The following is a 26,931-nucleotide window of genomic DNA, read 5'->3' on the forward strand; positions in this document are numbered from 1 at the left end:
TGTCTCTCAATTCTTTTATTGCATTTATATAATATATATATTTAAACTTTTACAATAATTTTAACTTGATAACATCCAAGTTTTAATTTGGTTCTTGTCTTGTTTAATACATATAAAATTAGGCCTCTAAACAGCGATGGGAGGGGGGGAAGGGCAGTTGTTTTCGAAAACAATTAAGATTATTTTTTAAAGGAAAGGGGAGTGGGGCAAATGAAACACAAAGAACCTTCGGGCAAATGGAGGGGATCCCACGAGAACCCCCCCCCTCCGTAGGGCACGAAGGAGCCCCCCTCCCCACCGCAAAAGGGGGAGGGGAATCAGCCCCATGTCTCTCCTCTGCATTTAAACCTCTCTTAAACAAAAACAAAAAAACCCTTTACTCTCCGAAAAGGTTGGGCGAAGGGGCGTCCGAGGGGGCCAAGGCAAGCTCTAGACTGCAAAAGGGGGCTCTTCATGCCGCTAGAACTCTGCTGAAGGAAGAACACAAAAAACAGGAGGCGGAGGGAGAAGAACACCCCCCTCTAGAAAAAGAAAATGTAATCAGAAATAAAGCAAAGAGTCCAAGTTTGCTCATCCTGGAAGCAGGCAAGCAAGGGCGCTCCTCAAAAACGGGAGGGGGGGGCGGGAGAAAAAAGCACAAAACCTCCAAAAAAAGGCCCCCTTTGGGGCTCACACCAACATCTTAAAGGAAAGGAGGAGGGAGGCAGAACCCGAACTCAGCTTACTCAAAAGAAAGCTTCACAGGGAATGGCTGGGGGGGGCAGCAACCAAGCCCCTTCCCTCCCACTCCCCCCACCCCATGCCTCTGGGGGAGTGGGGGGTGGAAGGGGGCAGGCCTCCCTCCTCCCCATGCCAAAACCGAGGCAGAGAGAGAGAGAGAGGAGGGGGAGAGCAGAGGGGGATCCCAGGGCGTCCCGTGTGTGTCCCCCCCCGCCCCCCTCAAGCAAAGTCCAAGTGCAATTAATGCCAAGCAGGTTGCCCCTGGGGGAGGGCAAGCGACAAGGAGGGCGGGGGGCAGGGGGGGCTTTCCTTGGTGTTTCAGTAAAAAGCAGGGAGGGGGGATAGATGGCAATTCAAAGTGGTGGGCATCTCGTTGCCAATTCAAGTCTGCACACTCTTTACGCCCCCACCTTTTCCTCATCCTCGGAGGGGGGGGGGTCTCAGGAAGGCATGCACTGCACCCGATCCGGGCCTTCCTCGTCATCGTCCGACGTGTCAGAGGAGCTGGGGGATTCGTCCGAGTCGCTGTCCGTCGCCCCGGTGCCTGGATCTCTTCGGCGCTGGGGGGAAAGGGAAGAGTAGGGGGCTGTGACCATTTCCCATATTGGAGGCGGGGGGGGGGGGAGAGCAGAGGGGGCTCAGCGCACTCAGGATCAGCCCATCGCCAAAACAGGCTCCCCCACGGCTGCGTCATTCAGGGCTTCAACTCGGCAGCAGGACACCTGCCGGCATGCAGAAGGCCTCGGGTCTGATCCCCTGGAGAGCCGCTGCTGCTGCCAGTCAGGGTAAGCAGTGCTGAGCTGGATAGGCCATTGGCCTGACTCTGCCTAAGGCAACTTCCTGTGTCCCCATCACCCACTGGGGGGCAGTGAGAGCAGCCCCACGCCCTCCCAACCGACCGAAACCCCCATGGGGTGAGCTTCAAGGCCCCCGTTCCCAGTCTCCCAACACGCCGTCCTCCCCCCTGCCCCCCCCCGGTTCAGCCTGGCCCGTCCGCCCTACCCGGTGGTGCCGCCTCTGTCGGAAGTGGTGCATCAGGAACCAGAGCAGGTGGCTCTCGTACATGTCCGTGTGGTGCAGGCTGTCCTCATCCCGCTCTCGCTTGTTCTTCTTTATCACCTGAGGAGGACGAGGAGGAGGAGACGGAGAGGGTCACTCGGCTGCCCAGGGCCCATTCAGAACCAGCAGGGGGTTGGACTAGATGGTCCTGGGTGTCCCTGCTGACTCAGTGGCCCGTCTAGTGAAGAGGGACGGCATTTTATCTGTCCTGAACCTTCCAATCCTCCGCTTCATTGAATGGCCACTGGCTCCAGTACTGAGGAGCTTCCCACAAGCACAGGAAGCCACCCAGAGAGGTGTGGAAGGACAACCCAAGCCACCTCCTTCCCAGCCAGCATCCCTGGCCCTCCGGACATCAGCAGCAGCAGCATCCTTTATTATTTATAGCCCACCCACCTGGCTGGGTTTCCCCAGCCACTCTGGGCAGCTCCCAACAGAATATTAATAATATTAATATTAAGAATACGATAAAACATTAAAAGCTTCTCTAAACAGGGCTGCCTTCAGATGTCTTCTAAAAGTCAGATAGTTGTTTATTTCCTTGACATCTGGCGGGAGGGCGTTCCACAGGGAGGGCACCACCATGAAGAAGGCCCTCTGCCTGCTACCCTGTAACTTGGCTTCTCGCAGGGAGGGAACCGCCAGAAGGTCCTTGGAGCTGGACCTCAGTGTCCGGGTAGAACAATGGGAGTGGAGACGCTCCTTCAGGTATACAGGACCAAGGCCATTTAGGGCTTTAAAGGTCAGCACCAACACTTTGAATTGTGCTCAGAAACGTACTGGGAGCCAATGTAGGTCTTTCAGGACCGGTGTTATGTGGTCTCCTCTGACATCCACCATCACCCTCATCCCTGGCCCCCCTGGGAGTCCAACCAAAACTGGAAGCCCCCACCCCACCCGCCATGCTAGCTTCCCCCAGACTGCAGGGCGGAGGAGAGAGGGTCTTGGCCAGCAGGGGCCCCTTGAGTCTCCATGGGGCTGAGAAGGCGGCCCTCACCTCCTTCAAGCCGGTGAGTTGGGTGGGCACCTCCGCCGTTGGGGCCCAGACCTTGACGTCGTGATCCAAACCGCTGGTGGCCAAGACTGGGAGGTGAGGGTGGGGCTCCAGGCAGTTGACCTGAAAGAATATCCAAAAACCTTTTTTTCTGGAGCAGAGTTGTGGCTCTGGGTCGCCCCAGAAACAGCTGAGAGGGCAAGAAGGTAGCAGAGGAGTCACTGCTCTGTCCTGCATTCCTGCCAGTCCAAAAGTAGACATGCAGGGGGAGGCAGAAAAGATGGTGTGTTGTGTCCCCCCCCCAAAGGATAAGAAGGGATGGCAGATTTGCTTCAGGAAAGAGGTGGGCTCTGAGGAGATTTCACCCCTCCCATATCCAAGAATCTGCTGAGTCTGGTGATTTTCCAGAGAGGAGGGGCGGTGTTCTGCTCTCTACTTTTTCTGCTCCAGCCTAACGAGTCAGTCAGTGTGTCGGAGAGAGAGAGACCGAGTGTTAGAGATTGTGTGTATAGATAAGGTTGCTGCTAAGAGCAGCTGCAGACACTCAGTGCAGTGCAGCATTCATTTATGCTTAGACCTATTTAGCTCTGTATATAGTTGTGTATTATAGTTGTAGATAGAATAAAGAAGATATTCTACAGAGCTGCTCTCCGAGTCGTTTATGCTCTGCTGTACTCTGCTGTGCGACGACTGTCTTCTTGTGGAAGTGAATCCGGTGCTCACAACTCTAAGCTGTGAGTCCACAGCACTTTGACCTGTTCCTGTGCAGAAGGTGGTCTCTGGAAGTGCTACCCAGCTCGCCTGGCCCAGTCGGGGCTGAAGTGTGTGAGTCCAGTTGGTGGCACTGGCTCAAGGGCGATGCTGACAGGCTCTGCACCCATTTCTTCCAGGAGCCAACAGGAGAGGCCTTCTGAATTCTACCCGCCCCCTCAACCAAGCCTGCCCAGCCGTGCCCCCTCCCCGTCCAAGCAGCCCTCCGGCCAGCCCCGCCCCTCACCACGCCTCCTCGGTCGCCTTCCATGAACTGCACCACCTGACACGATGACTTCTCCCACAGGAAGATGTGCCCACAGTCGCTGCCGCTCACCACAAACTCGCTCTTGGGGCCGTAGAAGTTGACGCCCTTCACTGCAGGCAGAGAAGTGGTCTGGGTGAGTGCCCGGCAAAGCCGCTGCCCCCCCAGTGCCACCTCTTGGCAAGAGCACAGCAGCGCCCCCCCTGCACTGGGGGACCAGGTGACCCTGCCTCCCCCTTGCATTTCCCTTCCTTCCCTCCTTTCCCAGGAGAGTTTCCCTTGCTCAGGGGGCGCCGTGAAAGCTGTGACTCTGGGCCCTGCGGCCATCAAGGGGGCCATGTGGGGAGAGAACAGGGGCAGGGGCCGATTGGGGAGTGTGGGGGTGATGCTGGGGGGGACGATGACTTTGGAATCCCTTCCTCACTTGCTTATCTGCTTGGTCCCTGGCAAAATCAATCTCATTTTGGCCAGAGAATGCATTTATAATTACATTTACAGGAACACTACAACTCACATGTGATTTACTTATGAAACCGCAGCTTTGCGTGGGTGGAGGGGAAATAAATGGGAGGGGGGGACCAGTCGGAAGGGGCCACCTGAGATTTCCTGGGAGCCAGCCACAGCCTTCCAGAAGCCTCAATCTACCCAAGGAGCGATAGTCACACAGAGATGTGGGGCATTCTGGGTCCTCCCGACTTTGTGTGACTTCTCCTTTGCATGCAGCCCCCCGGAATATAACCCTCACGTAAGTCGTGAGCCTACTGCCTGCCTACATATATATACCTAGCTCGGACCTGCCCCTTCTTGGAAGTTTTCAACGTTAGCAAAAGGGCCTGGGGTTTGAGCAAGGCCAGGCCAGGCGATCTGCCAGCCCCACAGGGCATTAAGGTCAGGGGGCATTTCCCCCTGCCAGGGGTGGCGGCCGGGGGGGGGGAGAGAGGCTGCTCCTGCACCTGTGGCGTTGTTCCGATGCCCCTTGTATCTCTTCAGGTACTCGGCTCCGTCGCTGTGGGACGCGTTGAAGAGATAGATGTCCTCGTCATTGTAGCTGGCCACAAGCTCTGCAGCAAGACACATTGGGGAAAGCTCAGTTGCATCTGGGAAATGGCAGGAGGGGAGAGCTTTCTTTGGCCTGGGGGGGGGGGAGGCCGGCCAGCAGATTCTAAGACATAACAACCTCCCAGCCTTCACCAGGGAGGGGGGCACTGGGACAGGGCAACCCCCCCCCCACTCTGTTGCGCCTCCTTGTCCGTGACACCCTGGAAGGTTCCTCTCCCAGGCTCTCCTGGTCAAGGGCTGTCCTGGCCCCCAACAAAACAGAAGAGGAACCCTCCCAGCTTGGGAGCCAACATCCCCCCCCGAGAGCTCCCCCTCTGCCCCACGTACCTGATCCATCGTGACTGTAGACCAAACAAGTGATGTTGGCTTTTGAATCGCTGTTCACCTACGGAGGAATCGGGGAGCATAGAAAAGCTCAGCAGAGCGCCTTCCCAAAGACCCTCCAGCCCCAGATGATGATGATGATAATAATAATAATAATATTATTATTATTATTATTATTATTATTATTATTATTTATACACCGCCCTCCCTAGCCAAGACCGGGCTCAGGGCGGCTAACACCAGGTGTAAAAACAATTTATTGAAATACAACTTAAAAACAAGATTAAAATACAACATTAAAGTGCAGCCTCATTTCAGTAGAAACTCAAATCAAAAACTTTTTTGGGGATGAAAACATCGTCTTCACCAAGGCCAACTATCCAGACTGGTCCTACGTGGGCCAGAAAAAAAGCCAGGGAAGTCCCCAAATAGGAGTTCCATCACAGAAGGAAAAAAGGAAAGAGGGGGAGGGGATCAAGTTGATTCCAAGCCGAAGGCCGGGCGGAACAACTTTGTCTTCCAGGCCCTGCAGAAAGAAATCAGATCCTGCAGGGCCCTGGTCTCAAGAGACAGAGTGTTCCAACAGGCCGGAGCCAGAGTTGAAAAGGCCCTGCCTCTGGTTGAGGCTAATCTGACTTCCTTAGGGCCCGGGACCTCTAGAGCAGTGTTTCCCAACCTTGTGCCTCCAGATGTTTTTGGCCTACAACTCCCATCATCCCTAGCTAGCAAGACCAGTGGTCAGGGATGATGGGAATTGTAGTTCAAAAACAGCTGGAGGCCCAAGGTTGGGAAACACTGCTCTAGAGTGTTGCTATTTATGGTTCTTATGCCAAAGAGCCACGTGGGCTGAGCACAGAGGCAGCTTTTGCACCTGGGGCAGGCAGGCTAAGATTTCAGAGAGGCAGCCCATAACAATCCAGCATCCCACTCGCTTAGGGGAGCTTTTCCATGGGGGCTGGACTGGGCGGGTCCCCCTTGGCCTGATCCATAAGCCAGGCTCTTTGGGTGCTCTTTGAAGGCTGTGTTCCCGCTACCAGAACCACCGCAGGACTGGGGGACGAAGGGCAAAGACCCTGGCAGGGAAGAAGGAATATGGACCCCAGGAGGGCCCTTACCAGGTGGTGAGGGCAGAACTTCTTCAGCACACCGTTGTTCTCGTTCTCGTTGATCTTCCGCTGGTCGTAGACCCTGGGGAAACGCCAGAAGGGAAAAGGGGGTCAGCTTGCAGTTTTAAGAAGTAACCAAAACAATTAAACCCCTGTGTTGCAAATAATTATCAGTGATATCCGAGGCAACACGACGACCAAATACAACAATGCTAGGTCAATATACCGTATTTTTCGCTCTGTAGGACCCACTTTTTCCCTCCTAAAAAGTAAGGGGAAATTTGTGTGCGTCTTATGGAGTGAATGCAGGCTGCGCAGCTATCCCAGAAACCAGAACAGCAAGAGGGATTGCTGCTTTCACTGCGCAGCGATCACTCTTGCTCTTCTGGCTTCTGAGATTCAGAATTATTTTTTTCTTGTTTTCCTCCTCCAAAAACTAGGTGCGTCTTGTGGTCTGGTGCGTCTTATAGAGCGAAAAATACAGTAAACTCTTGATATAATCTATACAAAACATTAAACAGTATGGAATATATGAAACATGCACTCTGCAAAACCAAATAAACAGAAATCTCTGAAAGTCACAAAATATGCACTCTTGATGGATTCTCTTGAAAAAATAGAACCAAATAAACAAGTCTTATAAGTCTCTGAAAGTCTTTGTAAGACTATGCAAGTCTCTGAAAGAAGGAATGGGTCAGATTCTTTATTTGGTTTTGCAGAGAGTGCATGTTTCATATATTTCATACTGTTTAATGTTCTGCATAGATTATATAAAGAGTTTATATTGACATCGCATTGTTGTACTTAGTCATTGTGTTGCCTTGGATATTACTGCAGTTTTAAGAAGACACTATGCAAAGCAGCAGCCTCGTTTACTTCTACATGCGTCCCTCCACTTACGCAGGGGATATGTTCCATGCCCCCGTGCGCATAACTGGAATCGTGTCACGCAGGGAGCTCCCCACCTAATAGGGAAGGTGCCCGGGGAGAGGGGGAGAGAGAGACTCATGGGTGCCACTGGGGCTGTTGCCTGTAAGTTGCTCAGGGCGGCTTCCCTTGCTCACGGCTGTTGCCCCAAGGTCACATCGCAGCGAGCAGGTGGCTGAGAGCGACATCCAGGCACCCGCCTAGAGCAAGGAAAGGCATGCCATTTCAATTTCTTTATTTAAAAACACATAAGGCAGGACTGTATCGGGAGGTTTTTAACGACTGATGTTTCATTATGTTTTTACAGTCGTACCTCAGGTTACAGCTGCTTCAGGTTGCGTTTTTTTTTGGGTTACACACCCGCCAAAACCCGGAAATACTGCAACGGATTACTTCCGGGTTTCGGCAGTCGCGCATGCGCAGAAGTGCTGAATCGCAACCCGCACGTGCGCAGACGCGCTGCTGCGGGTTGCAAACACTGCAGGTTGCAAACGTGCATCCAGCACGGATCCTGCTCGCAACCTGAGCTTCCACTGTATATGCAATGGAAGCCACCCAGAGTGTCTGGGGCAACCCAGTCAGATGAGTGACGTATAAATGATAAAATTATTATAATAAATTATTATCCCTTTGCACATTGGCAACATGTCCGCAGGGGGCACGGGAGGAGGGAGACGCGGGTGCCCAAGAGGGGGGCACAATGGACCCAACAGCCAGCCAATAAGACGCTTCCCTCCCCTCAACCCCACAGGCCCCCAGAACCCCAAAGTGGACCAATGCCTCACCCCAACGCCAGCCATGACAACGGCCTCCCCTGCCTTCGCTTGAACAGCGGGGTTCTAGGAGACGGGGGGCGGGCTCAGTGGTCCCCGAGAGAGCGCCCGGCAGGAGGGGTCTCACCTGACATACTCGTCTCTGCCCCCGACAGCAAAGTGGTGGGTGTTGGCCGGGTTCACGTAGATGGTGTAGAGGCCAACCTTCTTCTCCTTCTCTTTCGTCACAACCAGCTTCCTGAAGATGCAAACCAGAAAGAGAGGGGAGGGGGCTTGAATTCACCTCTGTGGAAAGAGCCTCCTCACCCCCTTCTCGCCAGGAGCTGGGTGAGACCAGGGTTCAAATCTCCACTGGGCCATGAAGTTCCCCAGTTGTGTCCTTGGGCCACTCACTGCCTCTCAGCAGAAGCGACCTCACAGGGTCGTTGCAGGCAGAAATAAGCTCTGTCACCTTGAGCTCCTTAGAAGAAGGTGGGATATAGAGATAGAAGGCTAGATACCGTATTTTTCACTCTATAAGACGCACTTTCCCCCTCCTAATAAGTAAGGGGAAATGTGTGTGCATCTTATGGAGCGACTGCAGGCTTCTGGGATTCAGTATATTTTTTTCTCTTGTTTTCCTCCTCCAAAAACTAGGTGCGTCTTATGGTCTGGTGCATCTTATAGAGCGAAAAATACGGTACACAAATACACCTCCCCCCCCACAGCTTATGGGTCCCGATGGAGAAAACCCACCCGCCCCTTCAGGCTCCAGCATGGAGACCCCAATGGACCCAGCCGTGTCCTGCTCAAAAGTGGCAAGGAGTTGTTTCCTGGCTCCTGGCTCCAAGGAAGAGAACCAGAGAGGGGGGCCCTTCTGCACCAGCTCCAGTGGAGCCAGGAAGGCAGAGCGGGAGGAAAACAGCCGCCACCCTAAATGCTCAGCAGCCTAGAGGTGGAAAAATCTGAACCCAAATCCCCCCACCCCAGAGAAGAGCAACCCTAAAGAGATGCAGGACATGGAGGATCTGGCCCCAGTCTCAATGGAAGCGGAGCACTGAAATCTGAGACAAAAATTTAAAAAAACACCACAGTAGAGGGGCGGAGTGGGGGGGGGAGCTCCACATCTGGACAACTTATTGAAATGAAACCAGCCCAACTTTAAGACAGAGGAGCCCAAACCGTGGCTCAAGAGAGCAGGAAGAGCTTGGGTGGACTGATCCAGAGAGGGAGTGTGGAACAAGGGGGGCTGGGGTTAAAGTAGGGAAAGGGGCAGGAGAACTACTGGGGGGGGCAGTCCAAGAGTTAGAGGAATGAGAGGGGGCCCCAGACACTTACGAAGCTGGCCGGTCTTGTCTCAGGTCAATGGTGAAGACCACGGCGTCTTCGCCAGCTGAGAGGAAAGTGCAGGGGGAGTCTGGCTCGAGAGCCAACTGAGAGAGAGATAGAGACGGGCTGGTTTGAGGGGGGGAGCTGCAGCGAGGCCTCTCCCCATCCCCCCTTGTGTGCCCTCAGACAGCACTCCCTTGGGACCCGCTGCCCAGCTGCCAATCCCCAAGAAGCTGCCAGGCCAGAGCAACTCGAGGACCAAAGACTTCCTAGCAAGATGGAGGCAGTGTGGGTGAGCAGCTCCCGGGTCTGAGAAATTGGAGCAGCCTCGCAGTTTGGGGAGCTTCTGGACCCGGCACTGTCCCTTGAGGATCAGGGAGCCTCGGTGGCCAGAAGTGCCTTTGACCAACTGCAGCTGGCAGCTACAGCCATTCGTGACCCGGAAAGCCTGGCCACCCCAGTTCACACACCGGTCACTTCTGGACTGGATTACTGCAAGGCACTCTTTGTGGGGCTTCCCTTGCACTTGATCCGGAAGCTGCAGCTAGCGCAGGATACTGCGACACGATTGCTGGCAGGGGTGAGGCCTTTGCAACGTGCACCGCCCCTGCTCTGAGATCTGCTACCAGGTCAAGTTCAAGGTGTTACTATCAGTCAATAAAGACAACTTGGGACCAGTTTACCTGCAAGATCATCCCACAGGTGCCCACACAAGCACTTCAATCGACAGAAATGGCACTACTAGGTGTGCCACATAATACAAACACCAAGTCCATCGTTTAGTGTGGCAGCACCTGCCCTTTGGAACTCCCTGCCTATTGATGCCAAGCAAGCACTGCCCTCTTTTCAGGGCCTGCTAAAAGCATTCTGTTTCGACAAGCCTACCAGGTGATTAGAAATTCAACCCTCTTTAAGTATTTCAACTTTTGCATGTTGTACTGTTGCAATTCTTTTTACTTTATTGTTTAATCTTTTTGCAAACAATTTGAGGCCTTTTTTGTTTCTTTTTACAATCAAGCGGTGTACAAATGTTTATGAAATAAAGAAAAATAAATAAAGCGGGGGAAATCTCCCTCCGAGCTATATAAACATCCCTGAAGCCCTTTTGCAAGGCTACATCCCTTCCCAGCCCTCAGTGCCGCTGACACCAGGAAGGGCCTGATAATTTGGGGCTCCTGGGCAAAATGGCATCTTCGAGAATTTCCCCTGGCATCCGTGATGCCCCATAGCACCCCACAGCGCTGCTCCCTTGCTCATGAGCCCCGCATCAATCCCTGGAGAGGGCTGAAAGAGGAAGATGGAGGGGTGCTGTTCTTTCCCACCTCCTCTTTCGTCTCTAAGGGGCTTTTTCCAAGGCTCATAGAATTATAGAGATGGCAGGGACCCCAACCTCCTGTGATGCGGGAAATCTCAAGCAAAGCATCCATGACAGATGGCCTTCAGATCAATTCTACTGGGTCAAACCTTCCCCACCACCCCTTAGGGAAGCAAAGTCTGCAGATGGGCCCAAGCTCTTGCCCTCTCGCTTTCTGTGCCCCCTCCCCCAGGACTAGAAGCCCGCTGCCCGGCTGCCTGGCCTCCCTCCGCCCCAGCCGGCCCACTCACCTTGTGTGAAGCCCCCTTGTGCTGGGCCACCCGCTTGGTGGTCTTGCAGCACTGGGTGGCGGAGAGCTCGGCTACGCGGACCTGGCCGTCCCGGGCGCACATGGCGAGGGTGGAGTCCCCGCTGTTGGGGAGGAACTTGGCCTGGCAGGGCAGGAGAGAGAAAGAGGAGGCCCTGAGACTCCCGCTGATGGACAAGGAGACCCTCCCCTCCCCGCACACAAAATGACCCCAGAGTGACTCCACCCTCCAGCCAGGAGGGGTCCTTCCAGGTCGCAGGAAGCGAGGCAGGGGGAGAGATGCAGAAGGGGGGCGGAGAGTTTGGTTCCCCAGGCTTTGAGTGACACCCAGGGAGCTGGAGGAACTCAAGGCCTGCCCAGGAGCAGCTGCTAGAACAGGGAAGGCCCCTAGCAGGAGTGTGGGCCCACCCCCTCTCCCAAAACCCACTAATCAGCAGCTCAAACGCCTGGAAGTACTGGCTGACAAAGGAAGGGGCCCCGTGGGCTTAAGCCACGGTTCGATTGAGCCCTGCCCCACTGAAAAGCACAGGGCTCCCTGGTTCGGAAACTTTAACTAGTGCAGAATTTGGTGGCCAGGTTGCTTACAAGGCGGTCAGAGCATACAGCAAAGGGTGCCTGTTTACGGGCTCAATTCAAAGTGCTGCTTTTGACCTACAAAACCTTGAGAGACTCAGGACCCCAATAGGTCATGGACTGCATCTCCCCATATCGACTGACCCAGGTCCTCCTTTGCGTGCCTCCTCCATGAGAGGTCCAGAGGGGGGCAGCATGAGCACAGGGCCTTTCCTGCAGTGGCTCCAGCACTGGGCGAAAACATTCCTCTTCACCCAGGTCTTGAGCTGCTAATCCATCTACGCCCTTTCAAATTGCCTGCTCCCCCTTTTACTATTACGATACTCTGAATTCTTTGCTTCATGCTGCAACCAAGGAACCACAAGGCTGGGCGAAGGAGCCCCCCTCACCTGGAAGACGTTGCTCTTGTGGCCGCTCTCAAACTGTAGCACCGGCTGCCTCCGCACCCAGTCCCAGACCACCACCTTGAGGTCGTCGCTCCCGCTGGCCAGCCAGGTGCCGCGCTGGTTAAAGTGCAAGGTGTTGACGCAGCCCGTGTGGCCCTCCAGCCCGTACTGGAGCCGGAAGCGCTGCACAAAGACCTGGGCGCCGCAGGCCTCGTGGACGAAGCGGGCGCAGGAGCCCAGAGCCCTCTCCCGCAGCGCCTCCACTGCCCGCCAGCGCGGCCGAGGCAGCCCCGTCGTCTCCGAGGCCACCCAGTCCTCCAGGGCCCGCTCATCGTCCGAGGAGTCCCGGTCCCGGTTGGGACGCTTGCGCTGGGCTCGCCGGCGGGACCGCTGGGCCTCGGCCGCCTCCACCTCTTCTTCCTCTTCCTCCTCTTCTTCTTCTTCCTCCTCCTCCTCCTCTTCCGAGTGGGAGCGGTCGTAGGTGCGGTTCATCTCGTTGATGGAGTAGTGGCCCGTGTCGTCCATGCTGTCCGAGTCCTTCTCCTCTGCCGAGCTCTCCGTGTAGGTGCGGTTGGGCCCCACCTCGTCCCCCGTGAGGCTCAGGCTCAGGTCAGAAGCCTCGACCTCCACCCCCGAGGACGTCTCGTGGCCCTCCGTGGCGCCAGACATCTCCTCCGGGCTGCTGGATAAGCTTCCTGCGCAGGGAAGAGGCAGGTGGTGAAGCCGCAGGAAAGCGTCCTCCCCACCCCAGGTTTCCGTTCCCATCGGAGCCCCTGCTAGACTGCTTCAGGCAGCACAAGTCTGGGACCGCCCCCAGCACCGCAGAGGTTTATCAAACCACAAGGGGATGGCTCAAGAAGCAGCGATCGTATACCCTTGAAAACACTCCTTCTATCAGGGATGGCCATCCTCTTCCACCAAGCGCGCAGGGAGGGAGGGAGGAAGGGGGCACCCGCCAGATCAACTGAATCAACCCTGGCGATCAGTGGGGTGACAGGTGCCACAGCCACATCGCTCTCACAGCTGCTCAAGAAGCAGTAACAGTTCTTTTTCTGGCATCCTGCCTACCCCTCTCCGCCTCAGGCTGGAGAAAACAGCACCACGCTCGATATCTGTGGATACTCATAGAACTGCAGGTTCTGTAGGGACCCCCCATGGTCATCTAGCCCAACCCCCACAATGCAGGAAAGCTCCAAAGGAACTGCTCTGGATTACCCCTATGTCTCTAACATGGGGCTACCCCCGGGGTTGGTCCAGAGGTTGCAACTGTGGAGAAAACCAACTGCCGGCATTTAACACCTGACTTGTGCGATTTGCCCTGGGTGCCGTTCGTCTAACGGGCCAAATTCAAGGTGCCGGTAGTAAAGCATGAGGCCTTATACAGCCCAGGACCAGGTGAGCTGAGAGACTGCCTCATCCCTTATCCACACAACAAATCAGGGCAGTCTGTGGGTGAGTTTCTCCTGCAAACTCTGAAGATCTCAGAAGCTCCTTCAGCTAGTAGCTCAGAAGAGCAGGGCCTTGAGGGTGACTGCCCCTGTTCTGTGGCACAACATCCCTGCTTAGGTGCTCACTTTTTGCCCCAAGAGGCTTTCCTCGCAGGATAAATGGGTCTTTGTCATGACTATCCACTTGCTAGTCTTGTTTTAAACATCTAAAGCTGTTTTCCGTTACCTCCTGTGTCAATCGAGAGGGCGGCATAGAAGGCGATCGATAAATCATTGTTTTGTTTGAAAGAGGGAGTCATCTCCACGCCGTCTGGGCTGAGTCAGAGTCCCAGCTCCTCAAGTCGGTCAGAAGGGGCTGAGCTGCAACCCAGAACTTGCGGGGGGGGGGGCTAACTCAAAAACCTTCCCCTTTGCTCCGGCTGTGGGGGAAAGCTGCCGAGGGAGGATGGATCCACTCCCTCGCTGCCAGCTGGATCCGCAGAGCTGCCAACACTCTTCCCGCCCACCCGAGACGCGTCATGCCGCTCTGCTTGTTTGCCCTCTGTGCCGCCAGGCTCCGTCCGCTCGGCACGAACTCTGTTGGGGCTGACACTCAAGAACAGAGCAAGGCTGCCTCCTGCACCCGATCAGGTCCGGCCAGCTCAGGACTCTCCGTCCTGACAGGGAGCGATGGCTCGCTGGGGTTTTAAGCGAGGAGAACTTTCCCAGCCAAAGACGACTGAGAGCAAGGGCTCAGCCGTTGAGCTCCAAAGCTTCCCTCAGAAAATAAACATTCCCCTTCGCCCTGACTTGGCTGACGCTGCCTTAAACTGAGTCGGGGTCCCTGGGCTCCACCTAGCTCACTGTTCTCTACACTGGAAGCCACCAATGGCTCTCTGGGGCTTCCCCAGCCCCAGCAGGACTGAACCCAGGACCTTCTGCATGCCAAGCAGGTGCCCTGCCGAGGAGCTACGACAGCCCTTCCCTAAGGCAAGAGAAAGGGCCGTGTTTGCTGGAAGGTGGGCAGAGGAGGGTGACCGAGATGATGATGGGTCTGGCGACAAGGCCTTGGGAGACGGCGTGATGATGAAGGAGGAGCAGCCGTGGGAGCTGGGGATGTTTAGCCTGGAGAAGAGAAGGCTGAGGGTGGCATGGGAGCCACCTCCAACTCTCTGGAGGGAGACGGGGCAAGCTTGTTTTCTGCTGCTCCAGGAGAGGAAACCAGAAAGGAGATTCCGACTCAATGCTAGGAAGAACTTTCTGTTTGATAGGGGAAAGGACTCCCTCGAAAGATGGCAGACTCGCCTTCACTGGGTTTTGAAGCAGAGGCCGGGGAGGGGGCACCTGGATTCTCCAGCACTGCGGGGGTTGGACTGGATGACCTCCAGGGGGTCCCTTCCACCTCTAAAATTATATAATTTGTGGACGGGATGGCTGCAAATGGAGCTCTAGAGACAGAGGGGTGCTGCATGCCACAATGCCAGGGGGCAGGACCACCAAGACTGACGGCCAGGCTGTGCCCCAGATCAGCTGGAGGGGCAGATACAGTAGTACCTCTGGATGTGAACAGGATCTGTTCCGGAGCCCCGTTCGCATCCTGAAGCGAACATAACACACGGCTGCACATGTGTGGTCGCATTTTTTTGCTTCTGTGCATGCGCGTGACGTCGTTTTGAGTGTCTGTGCATGCGACGAAACCCGGATGTAACGCGCTCTGTTACTTCCAGGTCGCCGTGGAGCGCAACCTGAAAATGCTTAACCTGAAAAGTATTCATCCCGAGGTATGACTGTAACACAGCAGAGCTGCTTTGGGGTGGGTTAAGAAACTGGGAGTATGAGCAATGGGACCCATGGGTTCGGTGAGGGGACACACGCACCCCTGGGTGGGCACCTATTGCGTTCACCACCTCCACTGTGGAGCCAGATCCAGCAGTCTCCAAGGACTCAGCTTAGGAGCTGCTGCCGCCGCCACCGCGCAACTTGGGATTCAAAACCCAGAGCCAAAGAGATCATGTTGCGCTGCCCAGGCCTGGACACTGCACTCAAGAGTGGGCGTGTGCCAAACCAAAAGGGAGGGCTTTTCTTCTTCCAGCCCAGCCTTTGCGGCTCTGACTTCTCCTGGCGACTCTGCATCCACAACAGCCTGAAACACGAGCTCAGAACCTCTCTCTGGTCAAGCTGCGAGGAATCCTGAGCTCACTGGACAAGGCGGGTGAGAAGGCTCTTCTCCTGTGTCAGAAACACACATGCAGGAGGCACTCCAGGGATGTGTTGGGAAGGTTTGTGGGAATCTAGCCCATGTGCAAGTTGTGGGTCTTGCAATTCAGGGACCTGCAAGTCCAAAGCGACGTGGCTGGAAGCCACTGGAAAAAAGCAAACCAAGAACTCAGGCCAATATAAGTTTCAGTAGTCCCTCCACCCTGCTCCTCTTACCGTTGGGTAAATCTGTTTTCCCATCCGTGCTACTTCCTGCGTCTGACATCGCGTTTTTTCGTGAATTCGCCCTAAGAGGTTCAGTAAAGAGAGAAAAGGAGGAGGCTGTAAACATCAGAGCCAACAAGGGGGACCCAACTGTGTGGAAGAAGCTGCTCTGCATGGGGCTCAGCCTCTGTTGGGAGATGAGAGGGGCACAGCCTGCTGAAACTGCCCCCCAGGCAAGGCTAAGGGGTGCTGGCCCCCAGAGGCAGGCTGATCCGTGGCCGCCAGAAAGACCTGGACCCTCTCCTCCCTCCTGCTGGGGGCCATGATCTGTGCAAGGCTCCCCGGCCAAAACGAGGCCCCGGCTCCCCATTCGTTCCCAGGCCCCAATCCGAAGACCCAAGGGTGGCCTTGAAAGTGCTTGGGCATTGTTTGGGGCCAGGGCATCCCCTAAATCAACTGGCCCACCAGGAACTTCAACTCGGGCCTTCCAAAAGCACCCTCAGAAGTACACCTGCTTAGCGGGGAAGAACTGACTAGCTGAAAAGCCGGAACAACGGTTGCGAACGCGAGGAGGAGGCCAGCAGGAGCAGTGACAACGCAGCCATTCCTCCTGAAGCCCCCCCCCCCGAGACCCTGGGCCCAACTGCCCTTCCCCAACAGTCACTCTGTCCGGCACGGAATGCAAAGGACCAAGGGGGCCTCCAAGCCTCTTAGAGCAGGACGCTCCCTCGGCACACACACAAACTCTCCCGTTATTTCTCTGATGAGCTCGTTTCCTATGTGGTGGGGCAGCCAACCGCCCCCCCCCCAGCGCCCCGGGGTGCCACTCCCAAGCTCCCTGGCTGGTTTAGCAAAACTTCTCCCTCCCAGAAACCTTCTCACACTCTGGTTCTCTCAGCTATAGAAGCATGGAAGCTCCAGGCCAGAAGTTCCCAAAGTGGGTGAGGATAGCATCCCCCTCGGGGGGCAGTGGGATTGCCTAGGGGGGGCTAAGAGGTGCTAGAGGGGCAAATGACTTTTGGGCTTTGAAAAGCTGACATCACTGGATGAAGTCCATCTGTTTTGGTGAATCAATTAAGCCAGCTTCAACGAGATTGTGAATAAATTGTGACTGTTTTTATTGTGCCGTAACCTTCCTTAGCATGTTGCGCAAACCAATACTTTGAATAATACTTTTCTGTAGGGCAGGGGCTATACTGGGGGTGGGTTTATGGGCCTAAAAACATTTTGGGTCCACATACTGCTCTGAAGCTTCCTTCCTCATTGAAGACTTTGAATACCTAAGATGCGTGTTTGGAAAACACTGGAAACAGAGTCAGGCCCTTGACCTGCCTTGCTCAGGACTTCCTGTGCTGACCCACAAGGACTGCCCTGGGTCTCCCCTGGCGCCACCTGGAGGTGTCAGGGGCGGCTGACTCTGGGACCTTCTTCCGGCAAAGCAAATCTGCTCTGAGCTCATGCGCCTCCCCTGAAAGTGCCTCTTCGCACCCCGTCAGCTGTCACTTTTGCATTAGCACAGAGATGACAGAGCCTGGGAGGGAGCAAGGCGGAGGGCAGGCCCGGTGCCACCACCACCTCCTCCTCCTGCACCCCCATCCCCCCCCGCAGCCGTTTCCCACAGAGCAGGGGGTCAGGTGAGTCATCACAGCCGCCCATCGCATCTTCCTTCAACAGAGGCTCTGGTGGTGCAGACCAAGTGCCAGGCGCCATCTGCAAGGAGAGGCACACAGAGTGGAAGACGCAGGCCTGGCACTGTTCCTCAAGCTCCCCAAAAGGAGCACAGGCCCCAGTTCCTTATCTGGGGGGTAGTTCTGCAGGGAAGGTATTGTGGGGCATGCCCCACAGAGGACCTGAAGGTCCATAAAGAGCACCACCCTAGAGGTCCCGGGCCCTAAGGAAGTCAGATTAGCCTCAACCAAGAGGCAGGGCCTTTTCAACACTGGCTCCAGCCTGGTGGGACGCTCTGTCTCATGAGACCAGGGCCCTACAGGATCTGATTTCTTTCTGCAGGGCCTGCAAGACAGAGTTGTTCCGCCTGGCCTTTGGCTTGGAATCAATTTGATTCCCTCCCCCTCTTTCCTTTTTCCTTTCTCCTTCTGTGATGGAACTCCTATTTAGGGACTTCCCTGGCTTTTTTTCTGGCCCACGTAGGACCAGTCTGGATAGTTGGCCTTGGTGAAGACTTGATGTTTTCATCCCCAAAAAACGTTTCTGATTTGAGTTTCCATTGAAATGAGGCTGCATTTTAATCTTGTTTTTAAGTTGTATTTCAATCAATTTGTTTTATATCAGTTGTTAGCCGCCCTGAGCCCGGTCTTGGCTGGGGAGGGCAGGGTATAAATAAAATTTATTACTATTACTATTACTATTATTACTATTACTATTATTATTATTATTACTACTACTACTACCTGTGGCCAACTCCACAACTTGCAGGAACTGCCTGAGAAGAGGGTGAAGGCAAGAACCCCTCCCTGCCCCCCGGCACATAACAACACAAGAATGTAAGATCAGGCCAAGGAGGCCTACCTAGTCCAGGCTCCTGTTCTCTGCGTGGGCAAATGCCCCTACAAATCCAGATAGACTACCCCTGGACCTGGAGGTTCCATATGAACATCAGAAGAGCCTGGCTCCTGGATCAGGCGGGGGGGGGGGGACGGACGGACGACGACACCTAGTCCAACGTCTAAGCAGATGCCTCACAAAAGCAGGACCCGGGAACAAGAGCACTTTCCCTTCCTGCAGTGTCCAAGAAGTGGTTCAAACAAGCAGCTCCTCAATGCCTGGCGCTCTGAGCTCCAAGGCACAACTAGAAGTGCCGGCTGTTACCTGGAGAGCCCCAATTGCCAAGAGCCTGGCTACCTGGGACACCTCTGCATGAGCCGACCTGAGTGTTACAATCTGCCTCCGATGCCCCCTCTCCCACCAACATCTGAATGACCAGAGGGTGGCACCTTGCCATGCACCGTCCGCAAAAAAACTCCCAAAGCAGCCACTCTCTCCTATATCTTGCTGGCCCGACACAGGTGTCTTTCACCCGAGACTTCCAGCATGCATCCGAAAACAGCCAGCATTCATTCTTTCATTGCCAACCTGGTTTATGAAGAGGCAACACTGCTGGTGCTGTGTTTATTATATATAGTACCTCCGTTTACGTAAACTTCAGGATACGTAAGCGGCAAACCCCAAAGTATTTTACAGCATTTTGCCGCGTACGCCGAAGCGGTCCTTCGGTTGTGGAAACCTTAGGATCTGGCCGGACCTCCAGAACGGATCCCGTCCGCAACCGGAGAAGCCACTGTATTGGATTTCATCCTGCTCATGTACAAAGAACGCTCCTACATTTGCCAGCTAAGTAAATCCATAACTGGCAGGAGAAGCACTAAGTTAATCTACAAAGCATGGGGGATTTCTTGCTTGTTTTCTGAAATAAGAGGCCCGTCAGCGATCGAGAGCAGACCGAGGGAGCAGCCCAGCTCCTTGGTACCTGGCCATAAACTCTGGAGACCCCGTGGGGGTTAGCCTTCAGCCGTTTCTGCGGGGAAGGAAGTTCAGAGTGAGGTGTAAGGGAAGTCACTTGGGCTCAAGAAGACGACAAAGGGCAGGAGGTATCGCCCGGCTCTGAAGAGACTTCCTGCTGGCCTAATTGCCAGCGAAAGTGACTATTATCTGGCTGATTCACCCTCTTCTACAGGCCGGCTGTCACATGGAAATGAGAGTGAGACGGGCATCAGAGTTGCTGGCTGGGGGCAGGTGACAAAGAGGCAGCACAGAGGAAGAGTTGAGGGGGCACCCAGGGTTCATTTAGTCCACCCCCTGCCATGCAGGAACCCCAGCTTCCACCTTCCCTGGTGAAGAGCCAAGTGGGGCAACAGACATGTGGCTTTCCACAGCCAATGCTGGGGGTGGGGGGAGGAATTAATGTCACCGACAAGAGGAACTGGCCCTTGGTTTCAACTGAAACTAATCCAAAGTCACAGCATCCGAAGACCCGGGACCCTTTTGAGCTGACCTGCAGCTCCTCCTCCTTTGCCCCTCCCTCTTTTTGTCTGGGAGGGGGTGGGATCAGTAGAGCCAGTTGGCCAATCCCCACAGCGGCTGGGGAAGCTGAGACCCTGGACAGCTTCACTCTGAAGAAGTGCCAAGGGAAGCCCAGAGGAAAGGGGGGGAAAGGGAAGCTATGGCTTGCGCAGGGAGCGATTAGAGGAGGTGGAGGCAGCCCGGCTGAGGCCCTGAGACATCCTGGCTGGGCCCCAGAACTGCTCATAAGCAGATAAGGGAGGGAACAGGCAGCAGGAGGGCGGCCACCCAAGGTCAGCAGCCGCTCCGAGGGCTTTTGGCTGCTGGAAGAATTAAAAAGGCCCAACCAGGAGCCCTGGCCTGAGCAGAAGGCAACAGGGGAGGAGGGAAGCATCACACAAGGCAGCCGAGGCCAAGGCCACGCTCCCCTCCAGGGGGAATTCCCCAGGCGAAGTCAGGGCCGTCCCCTGCCCTGAGCCACTGCTCAGCCCCAGAATCAAGGGCAGGTGGGATTCAAAGCCCCTCTCCCCTGAAGGCTCCCCTACCAGGGGACGTAGCAGCCTGAAATCCCTCCACCAGGCAGGAGAGGGAAAGAGAGACAGAGATGGGAGGCCACAGCTGGTCATTGCAGGGACGGGGAACATTCTCAGCCCAGGGGCCACATTCCCTTCTAGGGAGCCTTCTGGGGGCCATGAGCCAGTGGGCAGGGTCAGAAGTAAAAGCAGGCGGAGCAGCAAATGCAAATTGACCTTTAGCAAACATTCACCATGATCAACTCCTGCCCAGAAACCTATGTCCCCACTGTGGAAGGATGTGTGGATCCAGAATTGGCCTCCACAGTCACTTACGGATTCACTGTTAAGACCGTTTTCGTGGAAGACAATCTTACTCACCTGTGAGCGATCGCCAAAGACTTTCTACACGCAAACCCGTCTCTATTCTCCATGCAGGCAAATGGGAGGAATTACCAGAGACCCAGGGCATATTTTGGCCAGGCAAAGACACTCAAGGAGGGTGCAAAGCACAGGTCAGTGAGGGCAGAGTCCCAGGGGCTGGACGGAGAGGTCTGGGGGGGTCCCTGAGCCTGAGGTTCCCTATCCGTGCTCTAGGGAATAGCACCAGAGTTTGCTTTCCCCCCTCTTCGCTCCCAATTCCTTTTCCTTTGTGAATTTTAGACCACAAGCCCGAGGACAGGGACCGTCTTATCACCAATATTTGTAATTCACTCTGAGAACCCCTTTTGCTGAAGATTGGGATATAAATGCCTTGGATCAAATCTATGCTTCCAGGTGCGACAAGAAAGCTGCAGAGATAGCGCAGAATAGTGCACACCCCGGAAATGATCTCTTTCAGCTTCTGCCTTCTGGAAGAAGTACAGGGTTATAAAGACTAGGGCTAGCCGCCTGAGAAACAGTTTCTATCCAAATGTGATTTTGGTTTTAAATGCAGTGTAAGGAGTCTCTATGGTCAGGGGTCCCTTTACCTTTAAGGAGTCTCTAAGGGAGTATATTGCATTTAATTATGGGGTATCAGAGTTTTTAGGGGGCTAATCCGGCTGGGATAGCAGGCTTGTTGATTTTTGAATGTCTGATTTAGTTTTTTTCAATTTTGTGGTTCTGTATGGGACAATGACAATAAAGATTATCGTAAAAAAAAATCATAAAAAGCAAAATAGGGAGGAACCCTAGCAAAACATCACAGAATTCAACATCCGCAGAATTAGCAGATTACAGAAACCACGCACCATGCAACCTTGATGGCTTTAAAAAAGGGCAGGACAAATTCACGGAGGAGGAGGAGGAGGAGCAGAGGGCTATCAATGGCTGCTAGCCACAACAGCTGCGTCCACCCTCCCCAGTCGGAGGCAGTAGTCCTTCTGAATACCAACTGAGAATGCTCTTGCGCTCCAATCCTGCCTCTGGGTTTCTACTGACGCACGATTTGGTAAGAGCAGCACCACCAGCGAAACACTGAACAACAACACACACCCATCATTCGTGGTAGTCACTGGATAAAGGCCTCCGCATCTATTAAGGCTGTATTTCCATTCCAACACAAGATGAACGCTCCCAATTTTGTAAGCGTTTAACGTGAAGTAAGTTGGACCGGTCAGCAGTGGGACAGCACTGAAGGACACACTTATCTGGGAGGGATGCCAAGCCACCCTCCAGAAACGCTGGACACCCAAACGTTCTGCTCCCTGCTTTGTGCTCTTGGGCAGGGACTAAGGAGCCTCAAGGCAGAAACTTACCTTTCCCCGACTCCCTTTTCAAGCAGGAGTAGATCCAGGAACTCTCTGGGAACTGGCGCTGTAGAACTGACGTCAGACTGGGGAAAAAAGCAGAAGATGGAATTTGAAGTGGGGCGGTATCAATCCTGCTTTTCCTGAAAGGTCTCCACATTAGTGCAAAGGATCTCTTTAGTACCAGGGTTAAGGGTGGCTGGTGGAGAAACAGGTAAACAGTCACACATTTATTTGTGTGGAGTTGCCTCTCTCAGTTGGAAGACTCCTCCTGTATTGCAGGAGTTTGGACTAAATGGCTCTGAAGAAGTGTGCATGCACACGAAAGCTCATACCAAGAACTAACTTAGTTGGGTTTTTAAGGTGCTACTGGAAGGTATTTTTTTGTTTTGGCTCTTTGGGCTCCTCCAAAAACTACAATTCTTTGATTCTATGACTTTCAAGGCTCAGGCAGTTGATGGTCCACCGATGATGCACCTTAGCACTCCTGTTGCTACAGGGATCCAAAGCGGCTGTGAGAGCCCATTTTGCAAATAAAGACAGGAGGAGAAATTTACAGGGAGTGAAATTCATACATATGGTTAGAACAAGTCTTGTGGCACCTTAAGGATCAATAAATTTACAGCCACACCTAATTTATCTCAGTTTTATTTTGCCCGTGCACTAATAGGTTCGGGGTAACAGATAACTGATTCTCTTGCTCCCTCTTCTCTCCCTTTCTTGAGACTTGGTTTCACTGTTGCATTGCTTTTGAACTAAGTGTAAAAGCAACAGATGCAAACACACAGTTTTTATGTGTAAGCAAAGACATGTACGTTTAAGTATCAATGCTCACTTATGTTAGAGTGGCTGGAGTAACCCGATCAGATGGGTGGGTTATAAATAATAAAATTATATTATTAATACTCGGGTTTCTCTTCAGAGTCTCAAGTGCAGACCTCAAGATCCTGACTAATTCCATTAAAATTTTTTCTTCCCCTCCCACCCACCTTCAGCTCCTCCAACTCCTGTTTCATTTAACAGTCAGTCTCCATTCTGGAGACTTGTCTGCTTTTTGTGACATTTTGGTTTGGTCCTAATCAAGATTTAAGATTCTGGCCAGGTATGGACTGGGAAATTCTTCTTAAGGACCAACAACTCTTGCCTTCGGGCTTTGTACACTGCTGCTTCAAACTCTTGTAAGTCATTGTATAAGAAAGTTTTCTCACCCTGAAAAGTGGGATATAAATCTGTTTATGTGTGCAGATCTCTCTGTGTGCATTCTCTCTCTCTCTCTCTCCACTCACACATATACAGATATACACACAGAAGCGGAAAGGATGGCAAATTGCAAACAAATGTGCTCCTAATTATTTCATATCCATGTACACATTACTAAATATATTCAATCCTAAATTATGTATTTTCATAACTTCCATGAAGTTGAGAACCATATTGTGGATTTCACTGGAGTGCAAGATTTGAAGGAATCTCTCTCACAGCTGGTCACCTTCCTCACCAGGTTGTTGCGAGGGGAGGAAAAATAGGGAGAACCATATTTTCTACTTTGGACTTCTTGGAAGAAATGTGAGGTGCTGATGTATTAATAAAAAACCAGAATTGGGCTGAGAAAGCTCTGAGTTGTATTTAACGAAAACAGTGGTTCCCAATTGGTGGTCCGCAGGCCCCAGGGTGGGGGTCCACATAACCCACCCAAGGAGTCCATGGCACCATTCACATAACAAAAACTACCTAGAGATATCAAAAATTTCGAAAGTAGGGGGATTCACGGATTGGCTTTTGAAAAACAAGGGGTCCTCAGTACTTAGCTAACTGGGAACCACTGAACTAAAATGTTAATGGATCTAAGTTAGCCATGCCCATTAATCTGCTTCAAATCCCTGTTCAGCTAGAACTCTCACCCATGAACTTTGGACTAGTCTCTCCTCTCTAGGCCTAACCTAACTCACAGGGTTGTTGTCAAAATAAAACAGGGAGCTCCTGAGCTCCCTGGCGGACAAAAGTGTAGCGAACGAATAAAAAAGATAAGATAGGAAAAAATAATGTAAACAGACTTAAGCTAAAGATAAATACAATTAAATATGAATAGCTAAAAAAGGTAAATATAAACATATGATGAATATATAGAGAAATGATATAGCTGGCAGAAAGATAAAATATAAATGGACAGCTTTAGCTGAAATGATAGAGATTAAATGTAGGAAGATAAGTACAGATAAAGATGACAGATGAATAGATGAACAGAAACTAGTTACAGGTAAAATTTTTTCCTTCCAGTAGCACCTTAGAGACCAACTAAGATTTTGGTATGAGCTTTCATGTGCATGCACACTTCTTCAGATACACATGTGCGTGCACACTAAAGCTCATAACAAGAACAAACTTAGCTGGTCTCTAAGGTGCTATTGGAAGGAATTTTTTAAATTTTGTTTTGACTACAGCAGACCAACATGGCTACAAAAGAATTTCAGAAACAGACTGGAAAGAGAAGTTGCTGAATTGCAACTTATCACCAAACTTAAAACCATGGAGAGACCTGGTCTGAATAGAGACATTGGATTCTTCTCTCATTATACATGATAAAGCTATTTTTAGCCATCTCACCCCTTGCTTTTTCCTCTAAGACCAATTGCAGTCGTTAACAGTCGCCAACAGGTTTACCACACCAATCCACCATTCCCACCCCCCTTCTGAGTAATCCCCCTCCCCACCCTCCCACTACATAGAAGGGTCTGGAAACTTCTGTTTCAGTGTATCAGAAGAAGTGTGCATGCACACAAAAGCTCACACCAAGAACAAACTTAGCTGGCCTCTCAGGTGCTACTGGAAGGATTTTTTTTTAAGCAGACTAACAGAGATAAACAGAGAGGTGACATAGATAAACATAGATATGAGTGAATAAATATCGATATAAATACACGACAGAGATTGAACATAAACTGAGATAAAGTTACGAGGGCGGATGAAGAGAGAGATTGGCCCTGCTTAGAAACAGATGTATATTTTAAGGCTCCACCTCATTTTGGCGACTGGAAGCGGCTGCAACCTGTTCTTAATATTATTGTGTTTTAATTGTTTTGACCTTAAGGGCAAGTGAGTAATAGCAGCGACCAGGGAGAGAATGGGCAAATGGCAGAACTAAGCACAAGCCAGGGATGGAGAGGCGAAGCAGAAAGGGGGGCAAAGGGGGGAGAGAGAGGCCAGAAGGAGCAGGGAAGGGAACCCCAGGGCCACGCGGGGGGGGGGGGCAACCCCGACGGAATAGACATATAGAGGGGGGGAGCCCCTTCGACCCCCCCGGCCCCTTCCCCCTCCTCTTGGGGGGGGGAGGGGCTCTTCCTGGAAAACGCCTCCTCCCCTCCCCCACCCGCGTCTTCCTTCCCCCGGGAGGGGCGTTTTCCCAACCAACTTTGGGGGGGGGGGTGAAAAGAAGTGGGGGGGGCGACACCATAAACAAACCAACAAACCACCCTCTTCCTTTTTGCAGGGCATTCTCTATGGGGGGAGGGGAGCGGCCCCTCCCCCCCGTTTTCTCCCCTTCCCCCTCCTGGCCTTCTCGGGGGGGGGTCCTTCTTCCTTCCCCCAGGAGGGGCGTTTTCTCAACCCAATTTGGAGGGGTGAAAGGAGGCGGGGGGGCGACACCATAAACAAACAAACAAACAAACAACCCCCCTTCTCCTCCTTTTCTCCTCCCCCCCCCCGTTTTCTGCCCTTCCTTCCCTTCCCCCTCCTTCTCGGGGGGGGGGGTTTCCCGGTCGCCTCAGCCGCCCTCTGGGGGGGGAAGCAAGCGCCCTCCCCCTGCCCCTCCCCCCTCACCTCTGGAGGCCGCTCCGCCTCCCCCTCCGCCGCCGCCTCCAGGCCGGGGGGCCGCCACCACCTCCGGCGCCGCCGCCGCCATGGGGCCGCCCAGCCGCCGATGCTCCCCGGACGCCGCCGCCGCCGCCGAGCTGGGCTGTGTGTTTTTTTCCCTTTCTGCGCTTTACGGCCCCCCGACGACGACACTTTGCGACACTTCCCAGGCAACCGACCCCGAAGGAGGGAGGGGGGAGGAAGGCGCACGCGCGAGGGAAGTGCTTCCGGGTTGGAAGGGGAGAGGCGCCGAGAGGGGAGGGAAGGAGGGCCATAGAGAGGCGCGCGCAGAGCGGCAGCTCCTAAAGAACAATAAAACCAATAATCAAAATATATCGTATTGTTTTATTATATAGTATAATATGTTGTTGTTGTTCAACCACCACCACGATCAGGCTCCCCCATTTTTATTTCTAGGTTCCAGTCCTTTCAAGGCTTCCAGGTTGCCTCATGTGGCAGAGAGTTCCGCAGTTCAACTCTGGGTTGTTTCAAGGAGGGCTTTCTGTTATTTGCCCCGCATTCATCTTCACAGAATATCCATGGAGGTGCAGGTCAATTCTGTGTCCAGGGCGGCTGTTTATCAGCTCCACCTGGTACACAGGCTGAGACCCTATCTGCCCGCGGACTGTCTCGCCAGAGTGGTGCATGCTCTAGTTATCTTCCGCGTGGACTACTGCAACGCGCTCTACGTGGGGCTACCTTGGAAGGTGACTCAGAAACTACAATTAATCCAGAAAGTGGCAGCTAGACTGGTGACTGGGGGCGGCCGCCGGGACCACATAACACCGGTTCTGAGAGATCTGCACTGGCTCCCAGTATGTTTCCGAGCACAATTCAAAGTGCTGGTGTTGACCTTGAAAGCCCTAAATGGCCTCAAAGGCCCAGTATCCCTGAAGGAGCGCCTCCACCCCCTTCGTTCTGCCCGGACACTGAGGTCCAGCTCCGAGGGTCTTCTGGAGGTTCCCTCCCTGCGAGAAGCCAAGTTACAGGGAACCAGGCAGAGGGCCTTCTCGGTGGTGGCGCCCGCCCTGTGGAAAGCCCTCCCACCAGATGTCAAAGAGAAGAACAACTACCAGACTTTTAGAAGACATCTGAAGGCAGCCCTG

At 53.5% G+C, this 26,931-nt stretch overlaps 1 protein-coding gene across 1 annotated transcript; it reads right to left on the reverse strand.

Annotated features, from left to right (window-relative positions):
- Positions 1 to 25,945, reverse strand: DCAF8 (DDB1 and CUL4 associated factor 8). Its single transcript, XM_081891557.1, has 14 exons — positions 25,793 to 25,945; positions 21,986 to 22,062; positions 15,727 to 15,797; positions 11,870 to 12,561; positions 10,891 to 11,031; positions 9,295 to 9,389; positions 8,105 to 8,215; positions 6,287 to 6,359; positions 5,175 to 5,232; positions 4,742 to 4,849; positions 3,771 to 3,901; positions 2,777 to 2,896; positions 1,723 to 1,839; positions 1 to 1,280 (listed from the first exon to the last, which is right to left on the reverse strand). The coding sequence occupies exons 3-14, from the start codon at positions 15,773 to 15,775 to the stop codon at positions 1,161 to 1,163; spliced, it is 1,815 nt and encodes a 604-aa protein (XP_081747683.1). The 5' UTR covers positions 15,776 to 15,797; positions 21,986 to 22,062; positions 25,793 to 25,945; the 3' UTR covers positions 1 to 1,160.
- Between the last annotated feature and the right edge of the window lie 986 nt (positions 25,946 to 26,931).

This window comes from Podarcis melisellensis (assembly GCF_964234715.1).
Source record: "Podarcis melisellensis genome assembly, chromosome: 16".
Taxonomy (NCBI): domain Eukaryota; kingdom Metazoa; phylum Chordata; class Lepidosauria; order Squamata; family Lacertidae; genus Podarcis; species Podarcis melisellensis.